We start from the raw sequence: 23,778 nt of genomic DNA on the forward strand, positions 1-23,778 counted from the left end.
GTTTTGGCAGCATTAACATGGATCAATTTTTTAAATAACATTAAGTGGGGCACCTGGGTGGCTCAGTTAAGCATCTGCCTTCCACTCAGGTTGTGATCCTAGGGTCCTGGGATTGATCCCCATGTCGGGCTCCCTACTCAGGGGGCAATCTGCTTTTCCTTCTCCCTCTGCTGCTCCCCCCTCTCTCATGTCCTTTCTCTCTCTCATAAATAAATAAAATCAATAAAAACATTAAGATACCATGGAAAAACAAACACGACTCCATTAAATTCAAGAACAAGCAAATAAATGTGTTTTTTAGGATCAGACATGGTAAAACCAAAACAACTGAGTAATGGCATTTTTGTACAGGTGAGAAAAATTAGCCCACTCACCACTTGTCCAAAGTTCACATACTTTCCAGGGTCAGAAAATAAAGGAAGTGTAAAGATAAAACAGTATAGCGGTTGCCTCTGACAAGGAGAGCCGGTGGAGGGTGAAAGGAGAGAGAGAAAGGGCTGTGATACGTCTAAGACACAAGGGACTTCTGGGATTGTGACGCATTCTATTTCTTGTCCTGCGTGGAGGGTACATGTGTGTTCTATCTGTGGTTCTTTAAACACTACGTGATGGGACAGCCCCGGTAGCCCAGCGGTTTAGCGCTGCCTTCAGCCCAGGGCGTGATTCTGGAGACCCGGGATGAGTCCCACGTCAGGCTCCCTGCATAGAGCCTGCTTCTCCCTCTGCCTGTGTCTCTGTCTCTCTGTGTGTATCTCTCATTTAAAAAAAAACACTACATGATTTCATATACTTCTTTCTATATATCTGCTATACTCCACAAATTTGCATTTATTAGACAATAAAAAATATTTGTCTGGCTTCTGGGCAGGTTGTGGGCCTAATGCATTGGCAAAATTATTTTACATAGGAGGCTGCTCTCCTGGACCTCCCTAGGGGTCTCCACATGGCCCTGACCTCTGAGGTAGCTCCCCTTGGATTCCTCTAAGCTGAGGAATATCCCTTCCTGGTCAATGCATGTCTGGCTTGAATATACACTCACATGCCGGAAAAAGCTCCAGATGGGGGCTTGCAGAGGGGTTATCTCTGTCCCTTCCTGCCACATACCACCAGGCTCAGCAAAGCAACAGCATAGGAGTGGGAAGCAGCCTGGGCCTGTGAAGTATTGGGGGTCAGCTTCAGCCAGTCAAGGAAGAGGCTTCACTCTGGGCACCACCCAGGCTGGAGGGCACAGGCCTCTCTCAGGACAGATTCCTGCTTGCCCCACCACTCCCACTCAATTCCTGGACAAAAACCCCCACTGCCCCAGGGGACTGATAAGGGAGTTGGGCCAGTGGGCCAAGTAGGCTGAGGTCATGGATGGAAGACATCTGTCTGCCCCAGGCCCATACAAAACCAAATCTGTCACTGAGAGGGTCTCAGGGCAAATCTGTTGACCCAGCACCAAGAGGGGTCCAGCCTGCAGGTCACTGATCCTGTTTAGCCCTGGGAGGCTCTTCCTCTCCCACCCAGGCCTTGAGGGCCTGCCACAAAGCCTCCCACAAACAACAGGGAGATAGAACAAAACTGAGTTCTCTTCCAAAGGAAAATGGAAGCACAGAGAGGCTAAGAGACCTACCCATGACCCCACAGCCAGTGACAGGACATGGACCTGACCTGAGGCTTCCACCTAGTGACAGAGAGGCCCTCGCTCTCCTACTGGAGAATAGGACTCCTCCAGTGGGGCACTGAAAGAAGGATGGGGACTCAGAACACAAGTAGCCAGCAAACACCCCCACAAACCATAGACCTCATCAAGCAGTCTTGCTCAGCCCTCGAGCAAGACAGATCTGATCTCAATCCAGAAAACACTCCCTAACCTAGATCCAGAAAGAGCTGCCCTATGGGGAAGGGGACCCAAATCCCAAAGGCCCAAGAAGGTAAAGGCAGATGCCTTGGCAGACATGACCAGAGCCCACCACAAGCGCTCAACTCCAGTGAGAGAAGCAAGTGGGAGTTTCAGGGAGTAGGGAGCTCCTGGTTCATCCTTAATCTGAAGCCAATAAATGGACTGAATCCCTGGGTGGAATGGGATGGCCAGGGAAGGCCACATCAACAGAAGGGGAGGCCACAGGGCCAGCCTTGGCTTACAGATTCACTGAAGAGAGAGGACCACCCACCTAGACCCCTTAACAATTCCAAAAAAGATTATGCACTATCATTCTGAAATTGTCCTCCTGGGAATTTGCCCAAAGAAGGAAAAAGCTGTGAGTAGAAAGGAGGTCACCCGAGGGCTGTTTATAGAGACACTGGAAGACTTAAATGACAAACCAGAGCTGCTTTGTGATGTTGCCCTTGACAGTCTGGCTGGGAACCTTTAAATGCAGCAGGGCTGAGGACTTTAGTCCATGTTCCTTTTATGCCTCAGGTGAATAATGTTACGATGTGATAACATAGCAAGTCTTGCCTTGTGGCCTGGTGCAGATGATCGCTCAAATAGTAGCTCAATAAAATAGAAATGATAGGAGTATTTATCACATATAAGACTGGTAAAAAAAAATAAACAAAACAAAAAAACACTCTTGACACTGGTATGGCTCAGAGTGCAGGAAACAAGCTCTTGGAGAGCAATCTGACAGCATCCATCAAAGCCTTAAATGGGCATACGCTGAGACCCAGAAATTACACTACAAAGAACTTGCCCTGTGTGTCCTTAGATTATGCCAAAATATGTTGACAGTGCAGACTGTAATAATTATATACAAAATTGGAAATAAGTGTCCAGCAACAGCAGAGGGATTACAGAAACTGTTCCATCCACAGAATGGAATTCTGTGGAACTGTCAAACAAGGAAGAGCACAGACACCCTCTGGCAGGAATTTCAGTGACAGCATGACTGCTTTAGTGTAACTTTCATATACAGAGCATTAAGTGAAAGCTCAAAACTATTTTTCTAAAGGCAGTACCAGAACATTTAGTTTGTAGACAGGCACTGGGATTCAGTAGATTGGGAAGTAGGTACATTTTTAATTGTACACCTTTGAATTTTTAAAATTATGTGTACATTTATACAACATATAATTACAAATACATGTATTAATGGAGCTATCTGGATGACAGGACAAGCCATTTCTTTACTGGTTTTCATTTGTACACATATACATTTAAAAGTGTATATATGGGGCAACCTGGGTGGCCCAACAGTTTAGTACCACCTGCAGCCCAGGGCCTGATCCTGGAGACTTGGGATTGAGTCCCACGTCGGGCTCCCTGCATGGAGCCTGCTTCTCCCTCTGCCTGTGGCTCTGCCTCTCTCTCATGAATAAAAATCTTTAAAAAAAAAGTGTATATATACTTGTACATATACATGGTTGCATGTGTTTATATGCCTATATATATAAAACTCTATACATAAACAAAATTTATCATCTTAACCATTCTTCTGTTTGGTGGCATTAAGTACATTCATATTGTTATACAATTATCACCACCATCCATCTCCAGAACTTTTTCAACATTCTAAATGGAAACTTTTCCCTGTTAAACATTAATTCCCTATCCCCACCCTTCTCAGGCCCTTGGTAACCAACATTCTAATTTGTCTCTATGAATTTTGGTTTCTCCAGGGATCAAGTAAGCAGAAGCATACATTAGTTCTCCTTTTGTGACTGGCTTGTTACACTTAGCATGTCCTCAAGTTTCATCCATGTTGTACCATGTAATAGAGCTTCCTTTTAAAGGTTACACTGTATTCCACTGCATATATATATATATATATATTGCACTTTATCCATCCATTCATCCAACAATAAACACTTGGGTTGTTTTCATCTTTTCACTGTTGTGAATAACGTTGCTATGAACGAGGGTGTTCACGTATCTGTTGAAGAACCTGCTTCAATTCTTTTGGCTATGTACCCAGGAGTGGAATTGCTGGGTCATATGGTAATTGTTTAAACTTTTGAAGAACTGCCAGACTGTTTTCCACAGTGGCTGTATCATTTTACTTCCCCACCAACAATGCATGAGGGTACTTTTATTTTTAAACTGTTTTAATGGCTGCTAAGGAGACAGACTTGTAGGCTTTCTGGCTTGTTCCTGGTGTTGCTGATACTGCGTGATTTGTGAAATAAAGGACATATTCTGTGTTGTCAACACCTGACATCTTCCACGGTAATCTGGAAAAACCCCATAACCCTGGCCCTGTCTAGTGATGCCACTTGAGCAGCTCAGAAGCATCTAGTCAAAAGAAGCCTGTTTTTGTGCCCCAAGAGGGAAACTGATGGCTGGTGCACCACCCCCACCACCACCATCCACTGCCCCATGGCAGAGAGCTCCAAAGAAAAGTGGGAAACCTTAGAGAGGCACTTACCTCAATGGGCCCTCCCAGTGCCAGGGATTCCTGGCTGGCATGGCCAAGGCCATGGTCCCTGGAGGCCATGGTGAGGTGCTTGTCAAGTCAGGCCTCACTGCCTGTAGCCAACAGAGAATGCAGTCACCATGCAGCAGGCAGTGCCTTTGGCCTCAGGGCTGGCCAAGCAGGTCCTGCGCATGGCCTCAGACCTGGTCAGACAGCTGTACAGTGAGGCCCCCACAGGCCTTCTGGGGTCAAGCCTATATAGTCTTTAGGAACCTCAAATCCCCTCCCACAGGTTTCTCAATATCTAGACTATGAAATACCTGCATCAGAATAGAAAATCAAGGTGGGAGTGATTGAAGATGTAGACTCCTGGGCCTGGGCCCTGGATTTGGATTCAGGGTTGATGCTGTGCCTGGTAATCTGTATCACTGAGAAGCATGTTGAAATTTGAGAATTACAGATTTTGGCAAAACCTGGTCTCATTCTGATGAAGAACTCACTGGCAGAAGCATGGTTCCCAAACTAAGGCTGGCAAGGAGAGCTTCTGACATCAACACAGTAGGGGCCCTATCTGCCAGGACCCTGGCACACAGTAAGGATTCAGAGTGTGAAGACCCAAGCAAGAGGGCAGGGAACACCCTTTCTTAGGACCCTGCCTGCCTGCTTAGCTTTAGGATCTCCAGGAGAAAAAGGCAAGGTGGCTTCAGAGTGTTACCACCAGTCCCCAATTCCTGATGGAAAGACTGGCAGTCTGGCATATACTGTTAATGGTAATGGAATACACAATGGGCACCATACTGAACTCCTTATGGGCTTATTCCACCCTCAGCCCAGAAGTTATGGGAGCTCAGGCCACAGAACCAAACTACCTGGCCCCTGATCTGTAGCTCTGAAGTAGGGGGAGCATGGAGTTTTAAAGAATCTAACCTGATTCCAAACTGCTGCTATAAACAAATTGGAAGCAGCTGAGGGTAAAGGATAGTAAGAAGTGAAAACATTCCCTTCCTTATTGGTGTGTGAAACTTCAGACACCAGAGAGTACCTGTGGTGACTGTAGGCACTTGGGAGCCCCTTCCTTGTCAAGATGCTTCTCTCCTAGGAGATGGCTTAATGGGACAGCCAGAGAACTGACCAGCCTGATTCTGTCCCTGCTTCCTGGGGCTCCCTGCCCTCGAGTTTTTGTGAGACCAAGTGATAAGCAGCAAAGCCAGGTGAGATCTTCAGCACCCTTCAAATCATACTCCTCTCAATCTTTGACGTAAATCAAGTGTCTTCAATTCTACATCAGGTGCTCTAAAAATGTAGCTTCAGTTGCCTCTTAAAACCCGGTTGTGACCGTAACACGGTCAGGGTAGATATGCTACAGTTGTAGTGGGAGGAGTCAGAGGGATCCAGCCCAGGATGTTGCTGGGATGGAGGGGCCTGGGATGATCCAGAGGCTAGCAGAGGGCTGAGCACCAGCCCAGGAAAGGGGAGAAACATGCTGGTGCTGACAGAAAGTAATACACAGGGCCTGGGCCCCAAGGCACATCATGACCCCACGGGCATCTTAGGGGTAATAGTGACAAGCCTGGCATGCAGCAACATGTAGGCTGGGTGTGGCTAGGCTTCCTCCCCAAGCCAGGGGAATGGCAAAGAGGTTTCACCTTTTTTTTTTCCCCAGCGCAGTGACTGATAATGGCTGCTGAGAAGAACCCGAGGCAGCACCGAGGCCCACAAGCAGTGTCCTCCCGGCAGTATGCTCAACTGGGAATGACCCCAACTGCTAGCTGGGCTCTTTAAACACTGCTGATCACACGGTGCTGCCCAGGCTTTGCGTCTCATACAGAAAGATACTTGAAAATTTTTGCCCATTTGAAGTTGTAGTTATCAGGTGTTCCAAGCTCCTAAAATACTGCACACTTCCATTGTTTTTTTACACTTTTGGACAGAACTTTCCAATTATATCAAAATCACATTTTGTACCACCTTTGTGTAATTTTTAGTGAGATTTTGAGGTTAAATATGCCATTCTCCCCACCTTCACCTCCAAATTAAGGATACAGTGAAAAGCATGGCATCTTAAGAAACAAGGGGGAACAAAAAAAAAAAGAAAAAGAAACAAGGGGGAAGAGGGTAGGTGAAATCTCTCAGCACGAAGCCCAGGGATTGCGCCCCCTGCTGACCCTGTGACAGAATGCTGAAACCAGACTTGTTTAGTGCCCTTGACAAAACTGGGCAGAACCAGCCATGATCAGGCCAAAGATGCTCTCCCCCAGGGGAATTTAATCAATCAAAAATGCAAACAGATGAACCAGCTCAGTGTTATCCCAAGTTCCCAATCCTCCTGCCTCCCAACACTCTGGGAAGAAAGGAAGTATATTTATGGCAAATAATTCTGGGGCTGAATCAATGCATTGTGAATCAGAGACCCAAAAAAAGGTAAGAATCTATACAGGGTTTCCATTCTGATCAACCCAACACCATTACTGTACAAAAAACAGTTTTATTAGTTAATTACCCCAGGCGTGCCTCTGTTCATGCTCTAGGTCACACCTGTTTCTCAGATCCGGCCCAGGCTCATAGGCAAGTTACCAGATTAGCAAATAGGAAAATTGTTCTGCAAAATAGCAATTGTCAGCTTAAGGCATTACTAACATTGCAGAAGGGAGCAGGTTACTAAGGAAGTTTGGACAGCTCAGGATGATGATTTCCGGAACAGGAAACCCTCTCTGAAAGGGCCAGCCCATGCTGCTGTCTGACATGGGAGAGGACACTCTTGCTGTGTGACAGATCACTCCTTTTAAACTCACCCACAATGTCACAGACAAAACACTGTCTATTCCTCAAGCTTCAGATTTAGAAATTAGTTATATAAAAAGCACTCTGTCCCAAGAAGCCCTGGCACATCTGCAGGCCTCCCAGAGAGCTCACTCGATCCTCCCTGACTGGAGCAGGGGAGGACAGAGATATATGGAAGGTTGGTCAGGCTCAGTTTTTAAAAATGAATTCACTACTAGAAATATGGAGCAAGAGGTAGAGACCCCTGCTGCAATTACATGCGGAATCATTGTCCTCCCAGAGAGCGGGCTCCTCCGGTCCACGGAAGTGCTCAGAGCAGGGCAGGCCAGTGTGGCCACAGAGCTGCCGCCTGCCTCACTGCATGCCGAACCACTGCTCCTGGTCAGCCCACTGGGCCGCCTCACTGTCGCTGCCCTCCAGGTCCCCTTCTTCCCCACTCCCTTCCATGTCGTCCACATCCTCCTCCTGAGTGGCATCCGTGGGACTCTCCTCCTTCTCCATCTTCTGCATCCCCTCTAGAGACTTCTGGTCATTGGGGTCCAAACTAGGGGACAACAAAACAAAGGAGAGGCCTGAATCTCTGCCTTGCTTCTTGCTGGCTGATGCGTCATCTCCCTGGCACAGCAGTGAAATGACCACCCAGTCACAGAGAAACTGCTAATGCCTGGCCTCTCCAAACAACTCTGGTTCCACAGGCAGGATCGAGGGACTCCACCACTAGAAGTGAAAAAAGGTATCTTGTCCTAATTTTTAGCATTCTCAATTTGAGTTTTTCTCCACATATTTCTTATACATTTTCAAACTTATTACCCCAGCATTCTGCTAGAAGAAGATACTAGGTAACACAAATGAAAAACCAGCAAACAACCATTAATAGACAAATTCAAATGTAATTTAACAGCATCGGATTTTTAAGCTACAAAGTTACAAAAAAATATTTTTCTGTGAGTGAAGTTGATTCATGTTTTTATGATATAATTAACCATATCAGCATTTCAGTAGTCAACAAAATTATCATGCTTACCATGGAACACATTTGTCAACTACTAGGTTAGACTCCAGGACCCAAAGCTACCCCTACCCAGGCATTCAAGTTTAGCACCTAAGAGAGTCCTAATACATGCCCCAAACCCCAAAGTTCAGAGGCTCGAGAACATTTAGCTTGGCTTCTAAGCAATTCTTCCTCCTGCCCCTGTAATTATTATCAAGGCCAGGAGGTGTCCAATCTCTAGCAAATTTAACCTCTAACGGGTCCTGTTCCTACTTACACAACTGCAGATTGATTCGTAATCTCTTCTCTGAAACCCTCCATACGGCTCTCACCCACACCCAGGGCTCCCCACCCTTGGGACTCCCACTTTGCTTTCTAGAGACTGCTATGAAAGTATTTATTATTATGTGGCATCATCGATCAGTCTACATGCCTGAGACTGAGAGCTTCCGGAATCACAGCATACGCAGTGGTTACTGAGATGCCAGATGCTCAACTGCTGAATAAGTAAATGGATGCAAACAGACTCAATTAGAGACAGGCCTTCACCGTAACCTTCCAGACACACAGACAACCCTCAAAGAAATCACTTCTATATTAAACAGTAAGAATGTCACTATTTATTTAGTATTTACTATGTACCAGGCACACCACTAAGAGCTTTACACGGAATAATAATTTAATCCTCATTGAATCATTCAATACCTATTAAGGTAGATATAGACATGGAAACTTGTTAGTAACTTGCCCGAGATAACAGGTGAAAGTAATATTCAAACTTCAGAGCTTAGGTTCTTTACTACAGTAGGTAGAAACATGGGAAAGTACTTACAATACTTTGATTTGAAAAAGCAGAATAGAAAATATATACTACATATACCCTATAAAAATATGTTTATGTGTGGGCAAGACTAGGAATATGATCTACACAAATGAGAACAGATGATATAGTGATATGGGCTGGTTATGAGTGAAACAGTTTTTTAATGTTACTTATACTTTATGAAATTTCTTTAAGATATGAGCTCACAAATAACTCTTCTAATCATTACTATAATTACTCTTTTCAATCATGGGCACAAACATGTATGTTTCCAGAACTCCTGTTACACAGTTCCCTGCCTCGTCTTCCCCTCATTGACCTTCCCCCCCCATGGGAGGCTAAGTGCCTACCTTAGTGCTATACTATATTGGTCCATTGCCTCCTGATACTCATTGACAGCTACAAGGAAATCTCCTAGGATCCGATGCAGGACACAGTCACTCTGATTAGCTAGTGCGTTCCTCAGCAAAGCAATTCCATCTTCGTATTTCTGCTCTCTGCCTGCAAAGAAAAAGATCCTCATTTTCCTTCTTACACAACACTTTGAAAATACACTCCCATCCCAAATCATATACACAAAACCACAACACTCACAATCTAATAATCTCTTTGTAGATGTCCTTAAGAGAACAGTGGTATGGCAAGAAATAAGAATAAGCTCCTATGAATTCCTATTCCATTAAGAAATGTTCAGCTTGAGTGGTGTTTAGGTGGCTCAGATGGTTAAGCGTCTTCCTTCGCATTAGGTCATGATCCCAGTCTGGGATCGGGCCCCACATTGGGCTCCCTGCTCAGCAGGGAGCCTGCTTTTCCCTCTCCCTCTCCCCCTGCTTCTCTCTAATAAATACAATCTTTTATTAAGATTTTATTTATTCATGAGACACACACACACACACACACACACACACACACACACACACACACACAGGCAGAAACACAGGCAGAGGAAGAAGCAGGCTCCATTCAGGGAGCCCGACATGGGACTCGATCCCGGGTCTCCAGGATCAGGCCTGGGCTGAAGGCGGCGCTAAACCGCTGAGCCACCCAGGCTGCCCATAATTACAATCTTAAAAAAACAAAAAAGAAAAGAAATGTGCAGCTTGAGTTCTGATTTTTTAAAATATACTCTTAACCTAAGTTCAAATAAAAAGCCAAAATGCATTTTATTTTCCAAACTAGCCCAAGCCCAGGACTTCATCATGAATCAGGACTAAAAACACCAAAGCTAAAAGGAAAATCATAAGCAGATTCAGATGGACTGAAAAACAACAGTTCTAGCCGGCTAAAACTAGTTCTATTCAGGCCAAACTAGTACAGGACAACCAAAACAGATGAAAGTGAGCTAAACAGGTACCAACCAAGTATAGCTGGTTTGAACCACTCAAAAAGTAGTGCCAATCCAAGTCAGTCTAAGATAGCTACAATTGGTTGTGCTAAATATAAACCAATTCACATGGGCTCAAACCTACTGTAAAAGGCACACACATGCCTGGTCATCTATAACCAGCTAGGACGAGGAAATCCAAATGACACCAGGTTTTATACAATTAACAAAAAAGGGAAGTAAATAAGATACACTTACTAAGTAGTTCTGCTTTTTTCACCACAGCCTTAATGTAATCCGGCCTTTGGGTCAGGGCTTTATCTAATAAAGTTTTGGCTTTTTCCTGTGTCACTGGGTCTTCAAGACAAACAGTGGCTAAAAGGGTAAGGGTCTGTGCATTTGCTCCTAGAGTTTTGTAAACGTTGTTAGCCATTACCATTGCTTCACGAATACTGTTTGAAGCTAAGTAACATTCAATGAGACCTGAAAAAATAGAACAGAAAGTTCAACCACATTACCATTCTAAGCAATGCTTCCACCCTGACAGCCTTCCAAACTGCAAACCTTCAAAGCTTCAGAGAAAGGGCAGGCCAGGGGAAAACTGATATTAGACTGGAGAGCATGTTGATGGAGTAAGAAATGCTCTTCCCCAGAGCACTTCAGGGATGTGAAAAAGGCTGCATGTGCTGCAAAGGCACCTTTAGTTAGCAAAGGAAACAAACATGCATAAGTAAAATGAAGCAAGTAGGCAGCTCAGGGTGGATGTTAGAGCAACAAAGATGACCCTAATCATTCCTTGAGATAGAGATATTAACAAAACAAAGTTCCACTGCCTCCTAACAAACTAATTTCTGGTTGTGTTCAGTCCCCTTTAATTTCCGGTTGTGTTCAGTCCCATTTAGTCCTAGAACTAAAGATATGTGCAGCTTTTCTGCACATTTGGGAGCTGCGTGGGAGAGCTCCTACAACTCCAAGTGAATGTCCAGTTCTACAAAACTACTAGGTTAGTGTAGTTTCTACTAATGGACCTAGGGAGCAACCTAAGGTGAAATGACAACTTTTCATTTTAAACATAAAAGTTGGGGATCCCTGGGTGGCGCAGCGGTTTGGCGCCTGCCTTTGGCTCAGGGCGCAATCCTGGAGACCCGGGATCGAGTCCCACATTGGGCTCCCGGTGAATGGAGCCTGCTTCTCCCTCTGCCTATGTCTCTGCCTCTCTCTCTCTCTCTCTCTCTCTCTGTGACTATCACAAATAAAATAAAAAAAAATAAAAATAAAAAACCATAAAAGTTATCTCGGGCAGCCCCGGTGGCGCAGCGGTTTAGCGCTGCCTGCAGCCCAGGGCATGATCCTGGAGACCCCGGATCGAGTCCCACGTCGGGTTCTCTGTATGGTGCCTGCTTCTCCCTCTGCCTGTGCCTCTGCCTCTCTCTCTCTCTGTCTCTATGAATAAATAAATAAAATCTTTAAAAAATAAAAAATAAAAAGTTATCTCAAAAGACATTTGCTGATGTTTCCCTAACCTAGATGGAAAATGCTCCACCAGATGCACTAATAAGTACATAAAGACTGGCAGCTCCTGCCTCTTATCATACCCACAACAAGATGTCCTCTGGGGACATTTCAGTCAACTCTCAATTCTTCTTGCCAAGAACTTGAGAACAGAGGAAGTGCTTTTTGACACAAAGCTCTCATCAAAACAGAAAAACAGCTTAAACCCCAAACCCACACAACCCTGGCAGATTTTCTCTGCGTACTCCTCCACCTCAGCAGCGTTTATAATATATGTGCACATAACAATGGTTACTTAACTAGAAATTCCCTAACTCTTTAGGCCAATATGCTGGACTCAGAATATGGTTGTTTGCAACTACTTATTGAGCAGTTTTATTTCCCTGCTAAAGCCCTCGCTGGAAGTTCAAAGGCAATGGAAAGAATGCTCTTCACTAATCCAGTGCCTCCACCAATAAAGAAGCTCAGCTGAAGGTTACAAGAAGCACCAGAGAGCACAGTTACCCTGATTCAAAACTCCAAATGGTAGCTTGAGTGCAGGCAGCCCATGAAGCCTCACTGGGCTGGGGAAAGTCCTCCACCCCAATGCCTCTAACCATCCTCTGTCTAAGCACTGTAGAGTCATTAGTCAACTGCATTCCTGGGCTCTTGTGAAACAGGCATGCACCAGAAAGGAACACCATGATAAAAGCAGCTGAGAGGCTAAGAAGTTATGCTTCAGGATCAAAAATTTAATCTGGAGGGCGCCTGGGTGGCTCAGTTGGTTAAGTGTCTGCCTTCGGCTTTACGAAATCTACAATATGCATAGTTCTCTATCTAAGATTTGTTCTTTACCCTCACTTCCAAATTTTCTCAAATCTGAACTCCTCTTCCTGTTAAGAGCAAGTCACTCCTAGACTCATGAGTTTATTTTTAAATTCTTATAAAAATACGCTTTGGAGGAACTGCATCTTATAAGATCTATTTTAACTTCTGTGACTGAGTCACCAAATGTTGCTGAAGCTGGCACAGCTCCTTTGAACTCCTAGGGTCAGTTCACAGGAACTTAAAATAGTACTTAACAAAACAAAGTTTGACCCTGATCATGCCCACTCAGGAGGTCAAAATGAACTGACTAGTTCCCACAATCAATACTGTCATATGGATATGAAGTTACCCTAAGAGTAGTATTTCTAGCCCGAGGTAAAACAACTGCTAAAAAGAAGAAAGACATAAGCAAGCAATCCAGCAGAGTGCCAGCACAGATTCACATTAAGGAGTGGGCCATGTTTGAGAACTAAAACAGGACAAAAAAACCCTACCAATTACTCCCTCACCAAAAGCCAGGAAAAGAGAATGAAAAAAATATATTCTGAAGATCCAGGAAAGCCTTAAGTGATTTTTAAATGCCTAATGCAGCAATTCCCAAACTTGTCCACACATTAGCATTACCCGGTCTCTTCAAAAAATACTGGTGCCTATCTCCCAACTGCAATATTCTGATTTACACAATACTGGAATGAACCGGCATCAGGATTTTTAAAAGTACTCCCAGACGACTATAACATACAACAGAGTTTGGGAACTGCTGGCCTAACAAAACCTTCCATCTGAGGGCACCTGGGTGGCTCAGTCAGTTAAGCATCCAACTCTTGATTTAGGCTCAGGTCATAACCTCAGAGTCATGAGATCAAACCTTGTACTGTGTGTGGAGTCTACCTAAGATTTCTCCCTCTCCCTCTCTGTCCTCCCTCCCCGCCCATGAGCACATGTGCTCTCTCTCAAAAAAACTAAAACCTTCCATCTGAGTGTTAATGCTACATACCTATAGATTCATACTATTCATCTCTATTTTTCATCTTACCTTCATAGCAATCTAAACGACAAGGTGCAAGCCGTATAGCCTCCCGAAAGTGGATTATTGCTTCTTGGACTCTGCCCATGTTTCTAAGTGCTGCTCCCTTAAGTAGCAAGGCTTGAACACTGTTACTGTTCAGCTGAATGGCCTTGGCTCCTAAATACAGGGCCCGGGAGTAGCGTTTGCTATAAAAACTATGACACCTGGAGGAAAAAAAAAGAAACATTACCTGAAAGAAAATAAAGAAACTTCATTCAAAACCAAAGAGAAGGCCCTCTATATGATTCTTATTACAAACCACACTTATAGCTTTAACTTGAGATATTAGCGGGGTATGGGGAGGGGCACAAGTCGCAAAAGCAGAAAAATCTAAGTATTTTTAAGGGGAAATTTGATATGGAAGGGGAAAAAAATCTGGTATCTGGATATGTTACATGTGAGAGATATTCAGAGAATTTGCAAAGCCATGATAAATAACAAAGCAGCAGTTTCTGGCCTTCAATGATGGCTTCCAGTGCTGAGCACGATGCACTATCTCAACTGATATCTACTCCATGAAAATCTGAGAAAAGAGACTAAGAAAGGTAACTAATGTGTCCAAAGTCAAAGACCTTGATCTGAATCTAAGTCTGATTATCTTTTAAATCTGTGTTTTCAAACTATATGCTATCAATTTCCCAAAGAACGTACTGAAAACTGGAGAGAAAAGAGAACGCATAAACATACCCAGAGACCACCCAGGGTTCTGCATGCTGATCAGAAATATTGAAAAGGCGGCAGCCAAGATTCTCCACATCCTCTAGCCGCCCTTCTCTTGCCAGGAGGTAGCCATATACATCCATTCCTGGAAAGGAAGAGGATTTTTAAAAAGCAGCAGGTGTCCTTTATTAAAAGAGCAAGAGCCTTCATCAGAGCCCCCACTCAAGCCTCAGTTCCAGCATGGTCTGGGCCCTTTCCACAATCATGAGCTCCTCCCACCAGCATTCACACTTTCATACAATAGGGTTATTAAAGGAGGACCTGGACAGCTCAGTTGGTTGGGCATCTGACTCTTGATTTTGTCTCAGGTCATGAGATCAAGCCCCACATTATGCTCTGTACCCAACGGGGAGGGGAGTCTGCCTGAGAATCTCCCTCACCCTCTGCCCCACCTCCATGCTGGCTTGCTAGCACTTGATCTCTTTCCCAAATAAATAAATCTTAAAAAAAAAAAAAAAAGACCATTAAAAAGACAAAACATCCAAAAAGTTTAAAAAGCAAAAGAGTAGAAGAACCTACAACTCACAATTTTGAAAGCCAATTATCTTTAGGAACTGTTTGTCCTTATAACCTGTGACATGATGTGCAGTTATCCTAACTCATAACCAGAAAAGGCCCAAAAAAGGCAGCAAATATGTTCTTTTCTTCAAGAGTGCATACTTAATATGCAGTTAGTCTCAGAAAAAGTAGCCTATTCCAGAAAAAGCATCTAGTTCTTTCTGGCCTAGCGGATTTAAGATCACCCTTACTCTGCTTATTCTTTCTTGTGTTCTATAAAAGGGTCCCTGCTTGCTGTCACCCATCTCTTACCACCATCTCCCTCATTCCTTGTTATCCCTTCAGACTCCCAGGAAAATGTCTCTCTTGCCAAGATTACTGCAATACTCTGCTGGCCCCTAAACTCGGCCTGAGCTTTCAACTCCAAGCTGCTAACTACTGCCAGACTAGTATTTCTAATACAGCATTTTCATCATGGGCACAGGCAACTGAGAGAAATAAGCACTGGACAGGAGGGAGACGTTGAGCAAACAATTTCATCTTTCTGCATCTGTTTTCTCATCTCCCTGCTCTGTAGCCTTAAGAGTCTACAGGACTAAAAACTGTCAACAGGCCATATTTTTCTCATGGCTTCTTTTGGTACTTTATAAGCAGATTTCAGCCTATCAATACCTTCCCACACTCACTGCCAGTCACTGGATACTCATCCTTTGGAAGTCCCTATGGCTCACCTCTTCAGTTACAATCTCTGAGATCAAGGATTTTGTGTTGTTGTTAATTCCTAATTACTTCCTTTAATCACCTCAGTCCTCTCTTAATGCCTGTTCACTTACTCGCTTTTAAGTATACTAAGGTCACAATAAAACTAAATCCCCTAATAGGATATTATGGTTTTGGGGATGCCATCCAAATTCTGTCAGGCACACCATAAATAAATCATAAGGAAGGGCTATCACTCCTCCCAAAAGAAAAAGAGCCAAATAATGATCTGCTTGGAGATGACACTTGAATTCAAGCAAAAACAACTGCTTAAAATGGAATTACTCAAGTGTTAAGAGGCATGTATTAGGACTTAAAAAAAAGTAAATGCTACTGAAATAAGTTTCACAATAGTTCTATGAAAAATGGTATTAGAATATTATGCTATATTGTCTCCCTTTCTTTTCTTTTTTTTTTTAAAGATTTATTTATGATAGACAGAGAGAGAGAGAGAGAGAGAGAGAGGCAGAAACACAGGAGGAGGGAGAGGCAGGCTCCATGCCGGGAGTCCGACGCGGGACTCGATCCCGGGACTCCAGGATCGTGCCCTGGGCCAAAGGCAGGCGCCAAACTGCTGAGCCACCCAGGGATCCCCTCTCCCTTTCTTTTCTGATCCTCCCCACTACAGCCACTTCCACCATGCCTCAAAAATTACTTACCTTTTATCAGATAAGGATCCAACATCTGTGCCTGTTCAAACTTGAGGACAGAGTTTTTATTGTCTCCAGCTCTAAAGTACAGATCTGCTAAGCTTCCCAACAGGTCCACGTTATCTCGCAATAAGGACTTTTTCTCTAGTGAACTTCAAAATATTAAACATTGTTTAACATGTATTATGAATCCTCTTAATTTCATAATCTCAATGACACGTATATAACCACTATTTTGTGTATATACAACATTTTTCATAATAAAAAACTTTTCAAATAAACTGTATAGACTAGCTTTTCTTTTTCTGAGCTTATGATTTAAAGAAAGTTACAGAGAATAACAAAGCCAATATACAGAATGAAGCAGAAATCTCTGTCATTACCCAGAAAGAACTTTCTGGTTGCAGGTTTTCAGAGGACAACATGGTGCTAAATGTAATGTCATTCAAAAGTGACTGCTACTTATTACTCAACCAAATGATTTTACAGAACACAAAACTCAGTCCCTTATCCTTGGACTTTACCTGACTAGAAAAGAAAATCCCAGTTCTAAAGAGCCAACCCAGGTCAGATGCTGCAATCTATGCTTCTGGGACATTCAAAAAGATGCTCTTCCAGGTTCAAGCATGACAACTAAGGCAGCCTGCTTTGCAAGGGTTATCACTTTTGCAAATACAGAGCTGAACTTAGTCAAAGTTTACATTTAACAGGTCCTCACAGCAGAGATTATTACCCTTAGTATCGCTAGGTACATTAAGAGACTAAAAAGCAAGCCTGAGGACAACAGGCCGAGAGATAAACATCTCATATTTCTATTTTGCCAATTTAGATACATCAGACCTCCATACAAAGGGCCTCAAGGACACTAAATTAACTTTTTTGGCTCTCACCAGATAGTATTGATTGCTCTCGAGTTGTCACCAGTGTGCACAAAAGCATATGCTTTGATCCACACAGAGAGCCAATCCAAGTTAGGCACAGTCTGGATCACGTTCATTGTCATCGATGCCACCTCCGCACCTTTTACAGAAAGGGAAAGCAAACCTAATCCAACAGAAAACAAGAAAAATGAGGTGAGGCATAGCATCCCTCTTCCACAATTCAAGAAGCAATAGGCTACACTTCCCTTTGGCTACAAGATAATTCTATCCCTATTCTAAGCAAGATGCGGATGACAAAACAACCATAGTTTAACATTTCTTGATCTGTTAAAAATACAAAACAGTAATTTACTGAATCTCTGGAAGTTAGGCACTGGCAATTTTTTTTTTTTTAAACTTTATTTTTGGTAATCTCTACACCTAACAAGGGCTTGAACTCATGCTGTGAGATCAAGAGTCGCAAGCTCTTCTGACTGAGCCAGCCAGGTGCCCTGGCATGTACAAATTCTAATGTAAAGTTAAGAGTGCAACTATCACCTCAGAAAGTAACAATGCATAGACACAGGCTAAGAATGATCTGCACCTAGTATGGCATCGAGGGCCAACGGGCACTGCCTCAGCACTTCCTTATAGCTGGTGACTGAAGGGCGCTCCTGACCAGCCTTCTTGTACAGGTTTGCCAGCATCATGTTTATCTGTAATAAACAAAAACAAAAGACAGTAAGATAAGTGTATATTGCAAAGAAAATATCTCACCACCAATTAAGTCCTGATTTTTTATTACCAGCTACGCTTCTACTTTTTACTGGAAACTCTACCCACAGCCATGTGAAAATAAAGACCAATCCCATTCTTCAAACCAAACAGGAAATTACTTCCTTCGCTTTTCCTATGTCCTCCCATCTCTAAGAGGAAAGTCAAATTCCTCTCACTTACCCAACCAAAAGGCCCCATACTATCTGTACCAAAGATGCTGCCTTTGGAAATGGGAATAATATTTAAGAAATGTTACAGGGGATCCCTGGGTGGCTTAGCAGTTTAGCACCTGCCTTCGGCCCAGGGCGTAATCCTGGAGTCCCGGGATTGAGTCCCGCACTAGGCTCCCTGCATGGAGCCTGCTTCTCCCTCTGCCTGTGTCTGCCTCTCTCTCTGTGTGAGTCTCTCATGAATAAATAAATAAAATCTTAAAAAAAAAAAAAAAAAAAAGGAAAAAGAAATGTTACAGAATTCTAATTACCTTCATTTTTTCTTGCTCTTAAGACAGAAGATGAACTACCCTAGAAGTGCTCAAGTTGACATATTTTAAATGCAATTAATATCAAGACATAAGAAAATGAGGAATTCTTAACATTGTTTGTTAAGAAAAATCAGATAAATTTCCCCCAAAAAAGAAACAACAAAGAGTTAAATACTTGGCTTTTCTCTGACAATTATTCTAGCAGCTAAACTCTACCCTTTCTAACTCTGAAAGCATGGACATATCAAAGTAATGCTACAAAAATCAACCCTAACTGACCTCTAGAGGTACAATGATCCAGAGATCAGCTACATCATTTAAATCCAATAAATGCATTTTTAGCACAATTCAAGTATGTGACTCAGTAGAGCTCTTTTAAAATAACCCTTTCTAAAAACGCAACAAGGATAATTTGAGAAAACCTAAAAGTTCCAAAGAACGTAGAAGTTACAGGGAAAAATAAATGATCTTCTTAATAGTACAGAGAGAAAAAAGGAACATTACAATTTAAAATTAATAGATCTTGAACAGAGCAGTGTTTGCCTAAGGAAGCAGTCAATGTGAGAACACACACAAAAAAGCCAATCCCCAATCTCTGCAGTTATTTGTAGCCTCGTATGCCAGATATTTACTCGAGTGGCTCTGAAGATGAAGAACATCTGTTCCATTATGACTTACGTATATAAAACAATCTGTATGGCATTAATCCATACTGATGATTCAAGTAATGAAATAATGAAATACTAGAAATAAAACTTTATTTGGCCTCAGCTTTTCCATTTTAGGCTATGTTGAAAATGCAAAAGAAAATACTTAAAGGAAAACTCCAGTATTAATGTCAACACTTAAAAAGAATAAAAGGTTAAATTTAAGATCCTTTCTTGACTGCTTGTTTTTAACAAACTATGACTGACCATCTGTCTCAACAAATATTAAAATTCCCTTTAACCACCTGTCACTTCGAACAAATGAGTTTTGAGTATTACCTATCAGAAAGTCAATTATTTTAAAACAGATCCTTACTTGGGAACATCACAAGGCCACACTCTACCAGTTATAAACACAAGCAGTCATCTTTCTCTTGAAACTGAGTGAGAAATTGTATGTCAATATGTTTACTCTTAAAAGTTGAAGATTTACCAAGTTATAATAATCTCACACTGGAATTTTCCTTTAAAATGTGAAGAAATGTGTGGTGGTGTTTACCATACATTAACAGACGTTCATTTAGACGTATTTTGACTCACTTCCTTGTCCATTACACAGACTGAGAAGCCAGTTAACTCCCTAACGGACAAGAAAGAAAAACTGTAAATATTATAGGTTTATGTTTGAGGCACACATCTTTGTTTGTTCCTGGCTACAACAGCTCTATAGAATGAAGGATATGTACTCCTGACAAATGTGGAATACTCTAGTCTCTCTTAAAATGATGGCTTTAAACCCCAAAGTGTTGGATATCACAAGGTTGAGCTTATTTGCTATTACTCATTTTCAAAAAATGTCCCCAACCCTCAAGTTATTGAGTAAATTGTGGTATATTTCCAATAAGAGAAGGAAAAGGTATCATTCAAAGTTTATAATCAAAATGGCATCTTCCAAAAGGAAGACACTCTTCACATATGCAAAAAAAAAAAAAGAAATGTACTTGGGCTAAGACTTTCATACAGTATTAGAAAACAATTTAGTATATAGCAGCCAAACTTATTATGAGACAAGTTAGTCTATAATATGCTTCCAAATGTTTTTAACAGCATAAAATAAACTGAGGAAATAGCTTAGTTTTTAGAAAACTCAGAAAATAGTAAATAAATCCTCAATATAAACAGATGCTTAAACACATTTTCATCAAGTTTGATTGGTTACTTTTAAAACTCAGCAACACTTAGGTGAAAAAAACCTAGTATATCACTGCTTAGATTCCTTATGGCAGGAGGATGTATACAGATATCTTACATATAAAATTACTCATCATTGTTAAGCATAAGTTGCACAGAACAGTTCTTCAATGAAGTGAGGAAGACAGGTAACATGAAAGCATATGTTAGAATATTAACTACTGATGTAAATTCAATACTAAGAGCAAGGATTCTCATGGTTCTTCTAAACTGGACTTCAAAACAAACTGTAATCAAAGATACCCAATATAATACTCCTTAAGGAATGATATTTTAAAAAGTATTCTTTCATATATAAACTTTATTTTTCCAAAAGTCAGCAAAGTATTATTAACCTCATTTTACAAATTAAAAAAAAGTAAAGTTCAGATTGGTAACTTGCCCAAGTTCACACTACACAATTCACAGCTTATATGCCCTAAACTCAGACAAGATACCAGATCTCTTGATTTTAGCTGAAGGTCTTCTATAGATTATACTGCCAAATCAAACACAACTATATATTCTATATACAAATAAGTATATAAACATCTTGTAACCTTGGATATTTAAAACAAAGGGATTAATAAACTCATTCACATTATTAAATGGGGATACCTACAGAATGCAAAACATGAGGTTCTAAAAAAAGTACTATTGCTACCTAGAAGCATTTGCAAATTATTATTTCCTAAGGTAAGAAATACCAAAGAATAGCACTTGTATTCTCCAGCTACCATTTTCATCAGTTGAATTTTCAGGGTTTCATAAGAAAGTAATTCTTCTTATTTCTCTGAATCTCATCCACTCCATTAACAGGGAACAAAGTGAGTCAAGAGTAAAATGTTCAGATGGACTCCCTAAGGCATGGAGAAAACATGGAGGAAGTAGGTTGGAAGGACCAGATAGAATATTATGTAACAAATTGTTAATGCAACTTACTTTGGGAGTTCTCTGTCTTGAAGGGATCCCATCAAGAATAGCAATGGCATCTTTATCTTGTTTTAGCATTGTATAACACTCAGCCATTTTGTATTTCACTTCAATCTCAGATGGAAGACACTAAGAGGCAATGAAGACATCTCTTCAAAATACTACTTCAACAGTATGGCAGTTCTTTAAAATGTTATAAAGTTAGCATATGACCCAGCAATTCTGCTCCTGTACATACAGCCAAGGGAAGTGAAAACCAGGCACCTGGGTGGCAGTTAGGCGTTTGCCTTCAGCTCAGGTCATGAACCCAGGCCCTGGGATGGAGTCCCACTTCAGACTCCCTGCTTAGTAGGGAACCTGCTTCTCCTCTCCTTGCTCCACCCCCTGGCTCATGTTCGTTCGCTTGCTCTGTCAAATAAATAAGATCTTTGAGAAAGAAAGAAAACTGAAAAACTATGTCCATACAAAACCTACACACAAATGTTCAGGTGCCTGGGTGGCTCAGTTGGCTAAGTGTCTGACTCTTGATTTCAGTACGGGTCTTGCTCTCAGGGTCATGAGTTTAAGCCCTGTGTTAGCCTCCATGCCCAGCATGGAGCCTACTTAAAAACAAAACAAACAAAATTACCTGCACACAAATGTTCACACCAACATTGATAGACAAAAAGTGGAAGCACTGTCAACTAATGAATACATAAAATATAGCATATCCATACAGTGGAATACTTTTAAAAGACTTATTTATCTGAGAGAGCCAGCATGAGTGGGGAGGAAAGGCAGAGTTAAAGGGAGAAGCAGGGCAGCCCTGGTGGCACAGCAGTTTAGCACCACCTGCAGCCAGGGGCATGATCCTGGAGACCCTGGATCAAGTCCCGCATGGGGCTCTCTGCGTGGGGCCTGCTTCTCCCTCTGCCTGTGTCTCTGCCCCTCTCTCTCTCTGCGTCTCTATGAATAAATAAATAAATAAATAAATAAATAAATAAAATATTTAAAATAAAAAAAAAAAAGAAGCAGACTCCCCTGCTGATGGGGGGGAGGGGCTTGATCACAGGACCCTGAAATCATAACCCAAGCCATGGCAGATGCTTAACCGACTTAGCCACCTGGGCACTGCCATACATGGAATATTATTTGGCAATAAAAAGGAAACAAAGAACTGATTCATACTATAGCATGAATCAAACTTGAAACATTATGCTAAAGTAAAAGAAGACAGGGACACCTGGGTGGCTCAGTGGTGGAGTATCTGCCTTTGGCCCAGGGCGTGATCCTGGAGTCCTGGGATCACATTGGGCTCCCTCCAGAGAGCCTGCTTCTCTCTCTGCCTATGTCTCTGCCTCTCTCTCTCTCTCTCTCTCATAAATAAATAAAATCTTAAAAAATAAAGTAAAAGAACACAGACACAAAAGGTCACATATTGTATGATTCCATTCCAATGAAATGTCCAGAACAGGCAAGTCCATAGAGACAGAGGGACAGTAATTTCCAGATGCTGAGGAGATAAAAGCCTCAGAATTTTCTAAGGTGATAAAAACGTACTTAAATGGTAGTGATAGTTGCACAATTTTGTGAACATTCTAAAACCTACTGGATTGTTAATTTTACGACATTGTATATTAATTTTTTTTTTAGATTCCTTAAAGATTAATTATAGAGAACAAACTGATAACTACCAGAGGGGAGGGAGGTGAGAAGGTGGGTTAAATAGGCAATGAGTCTTATGGAGTACACAAGTGATGAATTACTATATTGTATACCTGAAACTAACATGATACTATATGGTAACTAACTGGAATTAAACAAACACTTAAAATAAAAAAATTTTTTAAATGTAAAGGTCAAAAAAAATTCCTTAAAGATTACATGTATTTGGGATCCCTGGGTGGCGCAGCGGTTTGGCACCTGCCTTTGGCCCAGGGCGCAATCCTGGAGACCCGGGATCGAATTCCACATCGGGCTCCCGGTGCATGGAGCCTGCTTCTCCCTCTGCCTGTGTCTCTTCCTCTCTCTCTCCCTCTCTCTGTGACTATCATAAATAAATAATTTTTTTTTAAATTAAAAAAAACAAAAAGATTACATGTATTTAATTAAAAGGTTTAGCACGGTGCTTGACATACTGACTACTCAAAAAGTTATCTACTTCTATGAATGACTCTACATGGATAATATACATGACTTCCATTCAGTATCAGAAAACAGGGCATTATTTATTTACTCATGAAAGACAGAGAGAGAGGCAGAGATAGTCAGAAGGAGAAGCAGGCTCCATGCAGGGAGCCTGACGTGGGACTCGATCCCGGGTCTCCGGGATCACACCCTGGGCTGCAGGGGGCACTAAACCGCTGCGCCACCAGGGCTACCCCATGCACACAGTTTAAACTTAAAGAGAGGTTCAAACTGCAAGGTGAGAAGTTTCCCTCTTCCTAAAGCTTTCCACTGTTAAATTGATTTCCTTTGGGGATCCCTCAGTGGCTCCGCGGTTAAGCGCCTGCCTTTGGCCCAGGGTGTGATCCTGGAGTTTCAGGATCAAGTCCCACGTCAGACTCCCTGCATGGAGTCTGCTTGTGTCTCTGCCTGCC

The 23,778-nt window shown here is 42.2% G+C and overlaps 1 protein-coding gene across 9 annotated transcripts in view; it reads right to left on the minus strand.

The window, feature by feature from the left end:
• ANAPC7 (anaphase promoting complex subunit 7) overlaps positions 1 to 23,778 on the minus strand; it is a 41,736-nt gene that overhangs the window by 11,958 nt on the left and 6,000 nt on the right. For 2 of the 9 annotated variants that reach the window (XM_072722817.1, XM_072722818.1), the window contains exons 3-12: positions 21,209 to 21,328; positions 19,637 to 19,676; positions 17,736 to 17,847; positions 17,162 to 17,315; positions 16,281 to 16,423; positions 14,332 to 14,449; positions 13,612 to 13,808; positions 10,515 to 10,739; positions 9,283 to 9,433; positions 6,803 to 7,662 (exon numbers count right to left, since the gene is read on the minus strand). In XM_072722817.1, coding sequence (XP_072578918.1) covers positions 7,473 to 7,662; positions 9,283 to 9,433; positions 10,515 to 10,739; positions 13,612 to 13,808; positions 14,332 to 14,449; positions 16,281 to 16,423; positions 17,162 to 17,315; positions 17,736 to 17,847; positions 19,637 to 19,676; positions 21,209 to 21,258 — 1,380 coding nt within the window. In that variant the 5' untranslated portion in view covers positions 21,259 to 21,328 and the 3' untranslated portion in view covers positions 6,803 to 7,472. Of the gene's footprint in view, positions 1 to 6,802; positions 7,836 to 9,282; positions 9,434 to 10,514; positions 10,740 to 13,611; positions 13,809 to 14,331; positions 14,450 to 16,280; positions 16,424 to 17,161; positions 17,316 to 17,735; positions 17,848 to 19,636; positions 19,677 to 21,208; positions 21,329 to 23,778 lie in introns of those variants that run through there. The other 7 variants (XM_072722813.1, XM_026018801.2, XM_072722812.1 and 4 more) reach the window with 5 other exon arrangements.

Source organism: Vulpes vulpes, chromosome 10, assembly GCF_048418805.1.
Source record: "Vulpes vulpes isolate BD-2025 chromosome 10, VulVul3, whole genome shotgun sequence".
Lineage (NCBI taxonomy): Eukaryota > Metazoa > Chordata > Mammalia > Carnivora > Canidae > Vulpes > Vulpes vulpes.